The sequence below is a fragment of the Dermacentor andersoni genome, chromosome 1 (assembly GCF_023375885.2).
Source record: "Dermacentor andersoni chromosome 1, qqDerAnde1_hic_scaffold, whole genome shotgun sequence".
NCBI classification, from domain to species: domain Eukaryota; kingdom Metazoa; phylum Arthropoda; class Arachnida; order Ixodida; family Ixodidae; genus Dermacentor; species Dermacentor andersoni.
Genome location: NC_092814.1, coordinates 102,528,438 through 102,544,390, shown reverse-complemented (window position 1 = coordinate 102,544,390; position 15,953 = coordinate 102,528,438). Strand labels below are relative to the sequence as shown.

Genomic DNA, 15,953 nt, shown 5'->3' with positions numbered 1-15,953 from the left:
CAGTCCGCCTTCCGCATGTCTCCCCTACGATCCAGTCAATAAATGAGCGGCGCTGGTGCGGGAACAGGGGCAGCGCCCTTTCAAGGTTGCTTTCTGCGCCCAGCGCCCGGTATTTTCTTAAACTGTCGATAGAACAAGACATTCCTAACGAAGTTCGTTAACGATGTCTTCTTTAACTAATTAGTGCCACGCAGACAAAACAACGCAAATAAACGCGGCCGAGCCAGCATTCTTTCTCGGGCTCTGCTGCAGAGGGACGGGGAAGAAAAGGAAGTCCTCTGAGGACAGGGGATAAAGGTACACGATGTCTGTTTCATTTCTCGTACTCCTCAAGTCGCGAGCAGGGCACTTCCGGCAGCGTGTTTTCCGCGTGCATGACAGATTTTTCACGCGGGATAAACTGTGAAGACCCTGCGTGCGAGAAGTGGCGTGCAGCGACGGGCTGTGTTATGCCGGGGCTTCGTACCGTGTAGACTCAACGCCGCTGTCGCGCTCTACTAGCGTCAGAGAATAACGCCGGCGCCCAACGCTATTCCCGACGCGTTAACGACGACTTCAGCGAAGCCCAGGCGCCAGCCGAAACCCTAATCACGGGTGACTTGGGGAATCACATTTGTGTCTTTGCATATGTGAACGTTCTGGTTCTTCCTCCCTCGTTTTGTTCCCTTTTCTCTTATGGAAATTCGATTTCAGCCTCTCTTACAGCGGCTGATGTCAGCGCCCTGTCACATTCTATCACCCGAGTGACAGCAGGAAACGCAGCCACCTTCGGGGCACGTCGTGGTCGAACTTCTGCTCGCATGAACAAATATCTCTTCCAGACGTCTCCCTCGAGGAGCGTCGCCTGCACTCTGCTTTTTGCCACGTGAGGAAGGGCCAGAGAGAGCCCCGAATGTGCCTGTTGTTGGGTTTATTAGTCAGATATTTAGAAAAGCGGCTTGCTCAGGCACAGTCTTTAGGATGATACGTTGGATGAGAGTGGAAATGACCTCAACGGGACGTATTATTCATTGGCTCTGGCAGAGCTGACTGCAAGTTCAGTTCGGCGTCAGCATTATAGTACAATTAAATGAGCGCAAAGAAGGACACGGACAAGACTAATCAACAAAAGCGCTCGTCTTCGTGTCCTTTTCTGCGCTTTTTAAATATTACTATATACCATGAACCAACTAGCCCAGCAGCGAGCCTTGTTAAGGGGTAAGCAATAAAATGCCAACATTCTCAATGCCCCTCGCCACATCTAAACAACCGTTTCCTGCAACATGACTCTCCTTGTATAAGAAAGAAGAAGGAAAGGAGAGAATTAGAAACCCTCGCCACGGGCCACTGGAATGCGTGCATTCGCGCAAATCACTCCAGAGCCTCCGTCGCTAAAGCGCAGACTTAGTTGAGCGAGCTGTTACCGGAACAACAAGCCACTGTCGATCTGCGACACGCAATCGAGGTTGGACCCAATTACGAGAAGCACAACACGCGAGGCCAATTAGCAGGACATTAGGGACGTTTCCGGCGAACCGGACAGTCTGCCTCTTCAACGTCCTCGTGGCTCCTTCTGTTTCTTTCCTCCGTTTGTCTCTCGGACCACTCCTCGAACCCAGCAGTGAAGAACACGCAGCAGGGCCGCGTGCTTCTGCCGAGTACGGAACCGATTCCGAGCTCTTGTTCGTTTCCGTGCCCGGCGCGCGCCCGGCGCGTAGCAATGCGTGATGGACGACAGCGTGATCTCTTCGGCGCGCCGCTTCTCTCCTGACGCGTAGCAGCAGCCAGCGCCGCCGAGGGAAGCGCGTGCTTTTCCGCATGGCACGCCTGTCAGACTGCCGAGAACGAAACAGGAAACGTGCGCTTACGGCTGCGCCACGCGTGAATGAGCGCATGCTTTCCGCCTGACGCCCGCGGATGTTTGTCGTACCGTAAAGAAGGAACACAAACAAAGAAAAAAGTGCTCCGAGGCGCGTTTTGTCGAATCCGCGTTGGGAGACGGAGCGAAATGAAATACACGCGAGTGGAAAAGTGCTCCGGTATGAGTTGCTGCTACTGCTGCTGCGGACGAACCGCCGCGCTCGGATGAATGCTTGTTGTCGGCTCGCATGCGCGTGCCAGACCTGTATAGTAAACACGATGCTTTCGGGTTTTCGAAGTGACGCGCCTCTCTTCCTTTTTCTCTCTTAAAGTATAGGGCATTATCGAAAGGTGATTTGAGTACAAGTTTTCTTTTTTTCTTTCCTTTTTTTTATTGAGGAACAGGGACTGAGTGATATAGCAAGATATGTTTATATGTCTAGCCCAAAACACAATAAGATGCCTGCATAATGCTGACACCACTGTGCTGCTGTCAAGCGACGCTGGTTTTCTGCCGCCATTGTGCGGGACAGGCACCGCCACTGCTTAGTAGCCGGTCACCGGCCGCGACGTGTTCATTTACGTTTTGCGCTGTTTCTCTAGCATTGTTGCACTGAAATTCGACATGCCGACATACTGCAAGCAGTACGACTACTTGTGTAGTTCCGGTCGAAGGTATACATAAGTACGCGAAATCCAATACTGCGTTCAATAAACCGGCTTCACCTGTGAACTCGGCCGCTCTGTGGCGGTGCCGACCGTTCGTCCGTATTTCATAATGATTGTAACAGTTAAGTGCAGTAATTTTTATTCACCAACAGACATGTACACATTACAAAAAAAGAAAGTCACCGATACAAATACAATCACTTTTTTCACTATGTAATTGATTACAGTTAGCAGTTGATACCTCACGGAAGTAATTTAACAATTAGTAAAAGTAATTGATTACTTCAAGATTACTTTGCTGGTTACTTTATTAACATTGCACAAACACAGTAAATAAAACGAGCTGGCTTGTCCCTTTCAATGCATCCTCTGCGCTTCACACGTTTACTTTCTCTAACATTTGCTTTTCAAAATTTTCTCCGGTAATCTTCCCTCGTCTTTTTTTCTTTTTCTCCTCTTTCTTTCTTTCTTTTTCTTTTTTTTGTGAAGATACCTGCAGCGACATTGAAAGATCTCTTGATGTGCGTGCTGGAGAGAAAGGCCTGTGTTGGAACGTACAAACACCTTGCGCATCAGATTGTGGTTACTCAAGGCAGCGGTGCTCGGGTCTGTGTCCTCTATGAATCGCAGCGCTTCATTCTCGCTGGGGCGAGGGGAAGGCGTTCGCGACAGGGCCAGTGAAAAGCTGAAATATCGTCCATAGGCGATTCCCTCATATAAATAGCCATCGACATCGAGCCATAGGAGCGCAGTTTCAATTACCGACCAACATCTGGTGAACTTCCTCCCGACGCTCTTCCCTCGTTAGGCATTTGACTAAATGTAACGGACGTCAGCAACCATTCACATTCCTTGAAAGGTGACAATATATGTAATGTAATAGAATATAAAGCTGCAGGTTGTTTAGCCCAAAAATTACTGTTCGTGTGTTGCAATCGTAAAAATAGGTCTATATGAGTCACATATGCATCCCACAGATGGAAACATGTGCGTTTAACGGCCAAGAAGTTGTCGGTATCAGAGATATCACAGACTGCACTAAGCCATGATGAAGAATTGAGCAGCAGACCTTACGGCCTAGCAGGCCGATTAAAAACGCTTCCAGGAGAAACAGAAATTTATTATAAAAGAAAAAAGCTGAGAGGTCGGACTTCCACGAGAGGTGAAAATCCCCAAGCCTGCCATGTTCAGGTGATCGAGGCGCAGTTGCAGAGAGAGCGAGCGAGAGGGAGAGACAGAAGAAAGGAGAAAGGCAAGGAGGTTAACCAGATGGGAAGCTCCGGTTTGCAACCCTAAGCTGGGGAGAGAGGGGAGTGGGAGGTAAAATGATAGCAAAGTAGAGATAAAGTACGCTGACTGTGGGAAGGAGGTAACCCACATACACGTTTTCATTCCCTTTGACACTGTAGTTCTTGTCTAATTTAAGTGCTCAAATGTGTGTCGCCTGTTTAAGCTTGTTTCGTCAAAAATGTAACTGGTTACATGTAATTGGCCATCATGAAAAGTAATTGAATTACACTGAGCGACAGCGAGTAAAAAAGTTATTGTTAAATTACAAAATGACCAGAAAACGTAACTGATTACACGTAATTCATTACATGTATTCGTTACGTGCAAGTCTGTTCCCCAGGTACTCGATATATTTAAAAGAATATGCGCGGCAGACACCATGGCTAGTTATTCGTTTTTTACAACCATGAATTACAGCGCCGTCGTGTTAATGAGCTGTATCACTCGCCTAAAGCCGCGTAGCCGACAGCAGTCACGTTTCTAGACCCGCGCTATGAGATACGGGGCAACGGTGGCTACGGAAAGCTGAGCCATTATAGTGTAGCCGAATACTCTACAGCGTTTGCTAAACCACACTTGGGCCACGCGGGGTTGCTACACCAGTGAACAAATGTCGCAACATGCAACGCCTCTCAGTTTGCGCCCTGATATTTTTTACTGTTCGCTCTGATGGAATACGGAATGATGCAGGACGCGACAAAAGCTGTAACTCCTGCTGTCAAGGGCTCTCCTCATTGTCGTTATCGCTTTGTATATAGTAGTGAACGACGTGTTCGGAGAGCAAACGCAGGAGCCTTTACCAAGATATTACACCTCCGCCGTTGCGGGGAACAAAGACTGTGTTTTTATGGTCATGTTATGTGGCGAACGCGCCACGTTATAAGACAACAGAAAAGTCCACGACACTTGTGGCAGACCGCACCCGCCGTGGTTGCTCAGTGGCTACGGTGTTTAGCTGCTGGGCACGAGGTCGCGGGATCGAATCCCGGCCGCGGCGGCCGCATTTCGATGGGGGCGAAATGCGAAAACACCCGTGTACTTAGATTTAGGTGCACGTTAAAGAACCACAGGTGGTCGAAATTCCCGGAGTCCTCCACTACGGCGCGCCTCATAATCAAAGTGGTTTTGGCACGTTAAACCCCATAATCTAATCTTGTGGCAGACCGCGCGTGAACCACCAGCTTCCTACGCGCGTCCTGCGCTCGCCCGCGCGTCTTTCCTTCACGATGGTGTCGACAGCCCACTGTGCCCACAGGGTTGTCGGTATTACGCAAAGGGTCTAGCACATAGGAGGGAATTAAGATAATGGCCTACTTAGTTCCACTTACTACTTCTATGTGCTACTACAGTCTACTTAGTTCAGTTATGTCTAAATGCTTTTTTTTTGTAATTTGAATAACTGGCGGCGAATAACTGGAATAGTTAATTGCGACTTCGTTTCAAGGTATCCTTTGAACGTGATAAACTCCCCTCGGTCAAATGAGAGTAAAATGTACATGAAGAGCGCAGTTTAAAACAGTGACAGACTGCACTGTTCTTCATAGAGTTTATGCGATTTTGCGCCAAGTGTTATTTATATATGCAAGAAACAGCCGCAGAGGCTCCCAGAAGCAAAGGGCGGAAAATGCAATCAGCACCTCGCCCATTATATAGGTCATTGCTGCAAGTAAAAAGTTCAAGTTTAATATCAGGGCAGGTGTCTTCCCGTGCGCTGCCATTACATTCGAAGGCATGGTATCCTATTTTTGCTCGCTACTCGCAGTGTGCGACGTCGGATGGAGCGCATATAGTGGCGATCGATAGCAGGAGGAACGCTGGAAGTGCCAATTTAGTAATCAAGCACAAGCGGGGCCGAAATTAATATTGAAGTCCCGAAGGCGATACTGCAACTCATTAAGCATTTACGAGCGTCATCTGGTGAAAGTGCTTATAACTCTAAGCTCTTAAACGGGGACGTATGTCTCTCCACTACGTCTGCTCATGCATTCTCTGATTAATTATGTCGTTAACCCGGGACAAGAAAAAATAATAATAACAAGAACAATAAAGAAAAAGAGAATCCGCGTCATATTTTTTTAAAGTTTCAATCGCCATCTTTTTTTTTTCACTCTTCCACGCACGGAAATGAAAGTATGAATTGCTGAAAGCAACAAAGGAAACAGCGGAAGTGACTGCAAGGGCGACGGGCACGGGCGTCCACTACACTGCGATTTTCTTGCCCTGCAAGTCCGCAGTGGCGCCTCCGGCACATGTGTCTCGTGAGGAGATTAGCACGCTAGACTCCGGCCGTTAATCCACAAGACGCACTGAGCACAGTACGGCGCTGAAGGAACGTGCCTAGCATGCGTAAACCGGATCAGTGGTTACGAAGGAGCGCGCTCACCGTGCACTGACCACGCCCACGTTGAGTTGAAGTCGTTCTACACGTGCCCGGAGTTCGCAGTTCCCTCGTGTGCTGGTTGTTTAGTAAATACAATGCGGCCGTTTTACACACGCGGCCTAGGTGTAGACAATCCGCGTGTGGAACGCACATTATTCCTGCTTTGAATGGTCAGTCAGGAATAGCGATACTTCGGTATACGCCTGACGCGAAAGCGCACATTCCTTACTGCGTATTCTGTTCTCTCTTTCCTCCATGGGCGCACATTGTGTCCGTTTGGAAATGGAACTTTAGCGACTTGAGTTGTTACTAAGAAAACTAGGCTGGACTTCATCACTGGTGCTCTCGAAGGAATTCAACGGGTCCCGTTAAAGAGTATATGCGTTGCCAGTGCGAGAAAAGACGCCGGAGAAACTCAAAGCTAAGGGCACTGTCGCAATGGGCAACATGTCGGCCAACAACGCCATCACGGTGGCTCTGTCTTGCTGAAGCAACTGGAATTGCTAAAATGTACATTCTTTCAGTGTTTCTAACAAGTGTTGCTCCTTAGGCGTAACAGGGTCCCTGACAGCATGCTACTCCGGGATAACGTTGACCATGCACGCTGCCCAGTGCAACACGCCTTGAAACACGGTGAGCCTGCAGAGGAGGCGCACTATCACCCGCGTTTATCAGCGATATTAGTGAATTGCCAATCGATGCCAGGCAAAACATAGAGAACTACGATTACAATTGTTGACTGTGTGTGTTTTCATACCCGTGTCTGCGTTCGCGCTTAATTGCATACCAAACGACATTTCCAGTCATGTGAGGAACGTACCCACAAAGCTAAAAAAAAAGAGAAAAGAGACAAGAAATAAAAGAAAAGAGGGAACAGCACATAAATATTACAGCGACCTCAAACGTGCCAATACAGGAACTATCTATAAATGACTTCGTGACTCCTGTACAAAATGCATGTATTGTATAAAAAGTGAAATTTTGAAAATGCAGTTGGTATGCAATTGGTCAAGTTGGTGTCAACAAATAACGCTGCGAGCTGGAAGATTGAAGTATTTCCAGAGAATGGTGTGAGCCCACTATCAAACCATGGCCGGGAAATGCGGGAATCTTTGTAATTCATAAGTTCAACTTTGTCTTGGTTCTGACAAGACACAGTAAGTGTTATTCTCACCAATGTAAATCATTTTACGCCACTCTGGCTATCTTACTGCTGTGATTTAATCTGTTAACGTCGTGTTACGTTCCCTTTGTAAGTATCGTTTCATGTATGGCTACGAGCTGTAGCAATCTTCAGCGCGATTTGTAGCCACTTTCCCATGAGTGTGGTCCCTGCTCCACTCCCTGCATACGTTTTGCAGTGCGCAGCACTGCAAAACGTGTGGTTGCGAACCTGTTTTAGAAGAATGCGTCATTCTAGGTCGTAGTCATAATCAGCTTACAAGAGAAACCATTGTAGCAAAAGCTATTATAGGTCTTGGCCATGCATCTGTAAGCTCACCTTCATTATCGTTATCAAGCAATGAATTGGCGTATCTCGGGCTGCCGACACAGGCTGTCTGAACATGTTTTTTCACATGGTTCCTTTTGCTTTTGTTGCTTGGTTTTGTGTTGTTGTCTCTTCATGTCACACGGTTCGCTGTGTGTATAAGTAGCCTTCTGAGTCACGAAATAAACCATCAGTTGGAAGTTAGTGCTCCCCTGTTCTCCGTTCCTTTTCATTAGCCCTTCCACTTTCCTTTTTTGCTCGTTCTGAGCTGCGCTACAAGCCTAAAAAAGTAATGACATACCAACTCGCCCAAACTGCCACCCTTTTGACCTGCTGCACTCTGTACCACTCTAGGATTTCCAGCTGTCACTCGGTCATTACCATTTGTTGCTTTTGCACCCTGCAAGTTTCCGATTGTCACTCAGAATACTGTTTTTGTCTTTAATTCTGGAGTTTTACGTGCCAAAACCACGATTTGGTTATGAGACACGCCGTAGTGGGGGACTCCGTATTACTTTTGACCAGCTGGGGTTCTTTAACGTGCCTCCAATGCACGGTACACAGACATTTTGCATTTTGACCCCATAAGAGTGCGGGCGCACCGTGAACAGGATTTGATCCCGCTACTTCTAGTGCAGCAGCGCAACGCCAAACCACTAAGCAACCACGGCGGGCATTCAGAATTCATCTTTATTCAATTAAATGTATTGGTAGTGTTCTAATTGAATTGAACTTGAAAATATATTAGCACTCTAAGAAGCAGTGTTTCTCAAACTTTTCCAGTACATGACCCCTTTTGTCACTACCATGACCATCCCTCCCTCACCTTTATAAGTCTAGAAAATTTACATTTTGATGCAACGGCAGATGCACTTATATTCTAATTTAATTAAGAGGCATTAACTACAGCAGAGATAGCTACAAAAAGTACTTGTTAATATTGCTTTAACAAGGGTTCTCTGAACCGTTGCTTCAAGCGAGCCGCGCAAGCGCGGAATCGAATGTGTGGCCACGCTTGCCGCCGCGCACACGGGCCTTAGACCGTCAGCGCGGGCAGGGAGAGTGCACCGAAAAACCGCCATCGGACGCTGTCATCAAAGCCATGGTGCGGCAAATAATCGACGCCCTGCAGCTGGTTCTGTCTGATTCAAACACGCCGATGGCGCTAACAGCGGCAAAAATTACGAAAGCTATAGACAGTCTCCTAGCTACACTGCAGTAACCTCTACCTGTGCCCGCGAAGATGACTGTGGTGTGCTGTGAAGTGTGCACTTAGGCGTTGCACAGAAACAGTATGCTGTGCAGCTCTCATCATCCTGTTCATCGTATCACCACCCTCCTTCTTCATATCCTATCTCTGTTACTCTCCCAAAGCTCTCCCCAGCGTGAAGTAGCAGGCTAGAGGCACTTTACTCAGGCCGGCCTCTCCACTTTTCTACCATTAAAAACTATCGCTCCCTTGACTCAACAATACCAGATGAACCAAATTTCTACAGTTTCGGCGAGATGAAACAGGCTGTGGTTCGGAGGCCATGTTCTGTGCAGTTTCTTTTTTTTTTTCTTTTTGTGGCGACCAAAGGTTTAGATCGTCGTTTATCTGGCCGTCTTGCCGTGCATCTTGTGTCCAAAACTAAAATTACATTCTGCCTAATAAACATGTATTAATTACTCTCAAAGAAAACGGCGTTGAAATTGAAATATGGGCCCCGAGACTGAAAATTCATATTTGTTCTAGCACACAGTTGTACACAGTTGCACCCTCTATGACCCCCAGAAGGAGGCTCATGACCGATTTGGTGGTCATGACCCGCAGTTTGTGAAAAACTACTACAGACGGTAACAAAAGGAGGGAACAGAATAGACAACTGCGCTATGGTTCGTCTACTTGCATCTTGAAACTGTAAAAGCGCACAAAGGCGAGAACGAAAAGAGCAGACAGGACGAGCCATCTCCTGAAGCATCTTTTGGAGTAATCGAAAAACAAAGTGCAAGCTCCCAGAACAATAAAACTTGAGACATACTTCTCTCTTTTTGTTGATATCACTGTCACATTTTGTGCACTTCTTTCTTGCTTATATAAACAAAAGCGCTCGATAACACGTGTGCCGAAAGTAAATATGCATAAGAAAATTGTCTTAGTGCACAGAATTTTCTTGTAAGCTAACTTCCAAAATTTTTGGACCAAGCACACTGCGTTGCAGGAAATTTCCGCAAAATAAATATTGAAAGAAAGGTTGAAATATTGTGCCACTGAACTCAATAGAACCGAGACAGAGTGGACACGAGAGCGTCCTACGCTAAATGACAAAAGAAATATGACAAGCCGGTGCATTTTGCGGCAGTTAAGCTAAACAAGCGTCGTTGAGCCTGTCGTCTAGCGCATGCGGCATTTCGTACGTGTTTATTGGTCAGATCATCGCCTCATAACATTTAGAAAACTCGCAAACAATTTACAATTTAGCGTGCATATATGCTCCGCACCTGCTCATTAGGGGACCTATTGCATTTGAGATGCAGCGTGCATAGAGTGCCCGCCTGCCTTTTATTTTTGTCACCATCGCAGCCAGTGCGCGACCAGTGTAGACTGCTGGAAATGAGGCGAGTAGCGGTGAGACTCACCAGCCTGCACGACGTGGAAGGTGCAGGGCTCTCGCTGGTCTCCCATCGTGTTGCGGGCCGAACAAAGCAGCGTGCCGAAGTCACTCTGGAACTGCGGTGTGTACTCGAGCACGGAGACAACGGTGGGCGAGTCTCCGTCGAGCACGGGCGTGCCTTCCGGGTCCGCCTCGGGCCCCAGCACCACGAAGTCGGTGAGCTCGGTGCGCCGCGTGCTGCTGCTGAAGCTCCAGCGGAAGCGCACCGCCTTAGGCGACGCGGCCACGCGGCACGCGACTCGCACGGGCTCGTGGCGAGATGCCGAGTACACGATGGGCGCCCCTTCCACGCATGTCGGAGCGTCTGCGCGAAACAGGGAAGAACAAGAGCCTTGTGATAACGGCGATGATGCGTTAAATGATCACCAGCAACAAACTATCGAGTCTTGGTAAACTGTACCTACACAAAGCGCTATATTTTGTACAGGTGTGCGAGAACGAACTATTACGAGATTGTTCGCAAGTAAGTGACAGCTGTAGCAAGGCGATTCCCTACGAGTGATGCAAGATATGTATGCAATGTCGGCATACTACATGCCATGGTGTACATGTACTGGGCACTGATGTGACAAATATTGAAATGGACAGCATCACTGAGAAGAAGAAGAACAAAACTTTATTCGTAGAAAGGACTTCGTTGCCCCTAAAACGGGGTAACGCCGTGTGGTCAGGCCCCTATTCCAAGGCCCCGCTGGCCCTCGCCATCCTTGCTGCTCTCCGGACCAGCCTGAGCTGATCCCCGAGGGCGGAGCTAGATAGCAATGCCTCCCACCTCACTCTCGTGTTATTGTCTACTTGTTCTTCGGTGTGAGCTGTGCACTCCCATGTGATGTGGTAGAGTGTCGGTGTGCTCGCACACCACGGGCATATGTCCTTGAATGCTGTTGGGTAGTATATGTGCAACTTATGGAGGTTTGTATATGTGTCCGTTTGGAGCCTGCGTAATGTCGCAGTGTCCACGGCTGAAAGGTTCCTATGCGGTGCTGGGTAGAGCTTTCTGGATTCCCTGTAGCGTTGCAAGGTCGCTTTACAACTCGGATCGATGAGTGACGGGTCCTCCACAACGTTGCCACAGAGACGTGACGTTTGAAGTAAAAAAAAAAAAACAATTGTGGAGCAGAAAACTTGAGACACACTTCTATTCCCAGTGTAGGAAATTCAGGGGCAGTGTAAGCCTCAGGGATATTGTGATCGACGTTAAAGACAAGTTCCACAATGAAATGTTTCCGGGCCCCTTACTCATACTTTACGTAAAGATTTAAACTAAATTTTCTTAGGCGATACAAGGAACTTGAAACAAATGCTGAAGCAACACACTTGTCATGCAGCGACAAGAAGCCTATCTGACCGAAACAATCGCTCAACACGCACTGCATTTTCTTGACGTGAGATCAACGAGGAGAAAGTACGTATGATTGTCATTGAACGCAATCTAGTGTAGCACATTTCTTTCTTTCTTTATTTATTTATTTATTTATTTATTTATTTATTTATTTATTCGATAGTTTGCACTGTGCCACGCTTTCGTCTATAGAACGATTGCGCATATATTGAGCAGCCGGGTGGGCAACCTGCCTCCCATCTACACATGCTGCCTGTTACGTCGAATGAAGCATAAATAAGTAGCTTATGCTATTACTTTTCATGGCAACCAGCGCTTTCATAAGAAACCGTAACGTCTGCAGGCTAAGTTGCAATTTTTTAACATTTTGGTGGTCTCTGTTCTTCTGTGTCATTATCATACCCGACCCGCGGACAACCAGACAAGAGTCCGTCGTCAAAAGCTCAACCGCAGGCAGAGTTACCACGAAACACAGCTTTGAAGGCAGATATTCGCTAGTAAAAAAAAAAAAAAAATGATGGACATATTATGTTGAACACATGCAACAAGCGAAAACAGCTAGTGTACACATTCTACGCCGTAGACGGGTTAGTACGGCTATGATTGAATATACGTGCGCTGATTTTTCCAAAATGCGTTGAAGTGTTGTGTCGTGAATGTGTCACTGCGACGCAACCTGCCAACCGTAAGCTTTTTCGCCGTATAATCTAGGCATCGGTGCAGTCAATAAAAACCAGTTGAAGTAAGCTATCTGTCCTCTATACATCTTTTCTTATTCTCATTTGTCCTTTCTTGCTCCTAATTATGTTTCAGCCTTGCGAGATGTCCAAACTAGCCCAGTTGACTTCATTGACTATGATACGTTGCAAGGAGAGAGGGCAACCTTCAGTCGTGGTCTCCTCCACGCCAGCAACGTGCAGCAATTCTACTCATTGCGTTATACGAAGACATGCGGTCAATCGTCAGCAGCCGAGTTCACAGAGCTTTATCTTCTTAAGTGCTCTTTGCATCTGTCGACCGATTTCGCTAATATGTCTGTCATTACGAGTCTATGGTATCTGCTGTTACGAACAGTTCAAGCGGGGGAGCTTCGTGACAATGGGCCTGGGGGCCGAATTCACAAAGCTTTGCCTTCCTAAGTGCTGTTTGCCATTGGACGGCCGCCTTTAGATATAGGTCCGACAACGCGACCGGCTGACACCTACTTCTACGAGCACTGTTAGCATAAGAAAAATTTTGTAACTATGGGGCCGGGATCGGTATAATTTAGCAATTCCTTTCGTTCGATTCTATCCCTGTTTATCATCCGCTGCTCATGACCGGCCGCCTCCTGGTGGCAACATAGGTGGTGCTCCGCTGAGACAGCTTACGAAGCGCGAAAAGAAAAGTAATTGGAATATAATCATTACATTATTCTGAAACCCGCGCTTTTTCTATTATTTATGGAAAAGCGCCTCCTGCGTTTCTTCTTACTTTTTTCGCTGCGTGGCGTCATGTAGAAGTTTCTCAAGTCCCGTGCGCTACATCGAAATTGACTACCTGTGTGTCACGTGATAACCTCTGCGAGGTCATGACAAAAGTTCTAGAATATTCTGAAAGTTCTTGTTCATTACGTTGGCTAGATTTAACGCCCGTAACTGGTGCTACAGCCACTACTGAGATCCCGTGCTCAGACGTAGAACACCCGTCGCGAATCTCATAATACGACTGCTTAGATTCAGCTGAACATATTTAGTTTTTTTATTTTTAGCGAAAGCAAATAACTTCACCGGCGACGGATATTACCAAATCCACAGGACCCTTAAGAGTAATCGCCATGAAAACAAGGGCGAGAAAAGTAAAGGAGAGCCAATCATCTCCAGAAAGAAATACCTAAGCCCAGCCAAGCGATTACGCCATGTACCCTGATTTAACTAGCCTTGGGTTTGCTGCAGGAGCCATATTCACCGACTTAACAAAAGAATTTGACACTCTAGATCATTCTATTCTTCTGTATAAGCTCGAACCTTTCGGTATTACTGGCGCACCTTTAGATCTTATTCGTAGCTACTTGTCTACCCAAGAAAGTGGATGGGGAAGCAGCGCCGCGGTAGCTCAATTGGTAGAGCATCGCACGCGAAATGCAAAGGTTGTGGGTTCGGTTCCCACCTGCGGCAAGTTGTTTTTTCATCCACTTTAATTTCCATTAATTTATCGTTTCTTTATTTCATTAATTAAGCACAAGTAATTTCCCCTATGTTTTCCTTGGTGTCAGTGTTGGCTTCTCATGATATGACTAATAAAAATCGGGCCCCTCGGTTAACTCCCTTTCTTCTCGTTCAGGCCTCAAGTAGTGTATCTTAATGGCCAATTCTCTTCTACTAAAGTAATTAACTGTGGCGTTCCCCAAGGCTCTATACTAGGTCCATTGTAGTTCTTATTATTTATAAATGATCTACCTGATGTACTTACCACTTGTAACTGTTTGTTATATGCTGGTGACACGACCATTTACTCATCACATAAATCACTTACCGTGCTTCAAGACACACTTAATACTGATCTTAGCAATGTGTATTCCTTGTGCACAGATAATCAACTCCAAATCAATCCTTTAAAAACAACGTTTGTACTATTTCATAACCCACAAGCAGCGATTTCTTCATCCATTACTGTCTAGCTAAATAATTATTTTACACCGACATCCGGTACTGTTAAATTCCGGGCTGTTACTCTCGACAAACACTTTAAGTTCAATAGCCATGCCAACTCGCTAATAAAAAAGGTTTCATTTGGCATCAGCATTATCATTAAAACACGTGCATTCTTCAAACCTCATGTTATTAGATCGTTGTATTATGCTTATATTAATAGTCATTTATCATACTGTTTATCTTCATGGGGTAATACATATGGCATTAATCTCAAACAACTTGAACGTCTTCAAAATCAGGCAATAATATTAATGACTTTTAGCTCATTCCGTTGCCATTCTTCACCTGTCTATCAACATCTTAACGTTTTACCCATTCAGCAGCTGTTCTATCACAAGTTGTCACTCGTTACATTTAGTCTCTTTCATCGTGAAATATCATTAGGCAGACTTCCTTTTGATAACCTCATGAACAAAAATAATACTAGGTTTTCGGAACGCAATAATCTTTCATTACCTAAAATCAGATCTAACTATGGAAAATTTACACTTCGTTTCTATGGTATTTCACTTTGGAATAGCATCCCTGTTAATATTAAGTCATCTCTCTCATTGCAGTTTTTTAAACACAATATGAAAAGATTACTGTTGGCAGAACCATCTTTTCATTTGTCATAAATACATTTTCATAATTATTACATTTTCTTTACATTACTTTTAGTATTGTATCGTTAGGCTTCATATTTGTGTAAAACACTTTGTATTTTTCTTTGTTAGTAATATGCAGAAGAGCCAAATTTTTTGTTACACATTACTAGATATTCCTGCTTATGATTATTTAGTGTGATATTACTGTATAACGCTGTTTTTAATACATAATTTATTGTTTTTTATTTATTATAACTTGTTCCCTACGAATTGTATTTCTTGACGCGTTTTTGTTTTTCGTTTCTTTTGTTTTGTTTGTTCACCCTCTACTTGCTGCTCTAACACTCTTATGTACCCACTAATGATAGGAGATCCCCCGGGCAGTTTCTCACTCTGGGACATCCTGATGCTGTACATAATATGCAAGCCCGTTTCTTGCACAGTCGATTTGTTCACAATGTCATGTTCTCATTGTACCAAAATAATTGAAAAATAATCGCGCAGTTTTGCAAAGCAATACATGACACACGATGCCTAGATAACGTCAGTGTGGTTTTTTATTCATTAGCCTGCCAGAATATGCGTTTTGGCAAGACATTACCAAGAAAAATAAGGGGAACCTAGGGGTTCAGCTTTTTGTCAGTCACAACCACACGAAGCCAACAGACCATGAAATCAAAGAAAGGTTAGGAAAAATTGACTTTTATATTAACTGAAATGTAGAAATCATGCGGTGAATGAAAGTGAAATTGGACGAAAAGACAGCTCGCCGCCGATGCTCTACCATTGAAGTTCAGCTGTGGCTGTCCCCCGTTCGCTTATGTTGGGTAATTATGTATGCTTGCTACATGCATGTATGTGTATGTTTGAGCTGGGAGTGCTAGCTAGGGCCAGTCAGCGGACATGGCGGTGGATGTGGCATATGCTTTCAACCACACGCGTCACGCAGCACGTGACCTTAGGAGCAGGCAACTGCTCAATGAGCTCTCGTATGCAACCTCATGGCATAA

At 45.8% G+C, this 15,953-nt stretch overlaps 1 protein-coding gene across 2 annotated transcripts in view; it reads right to left on the bottom strand.

Annotated features, from left to right (window-relative positions):
• Positions 1 to 15,953, bottom strand: part of LOC126545491 (neural cell adhesion molecule 2-like) — a 613,769-nt gene that overhangs the window by 376,797 nt on the left and 221,019 nt on the right. For both annotated transcript variants that reach the window (XM_050193381.2, XM_055061846.2), the window contains exon 7: positions 10,287 to 10,625. In XM_050193381.2, coding sequence (XP_050049338.1) covers positions 10,287 to 10,625 — 339 coding nt within the window. The remainder of the gene's footprint in view (positions 1 to 10,286; positions 10,626 to 15,953) is intronic.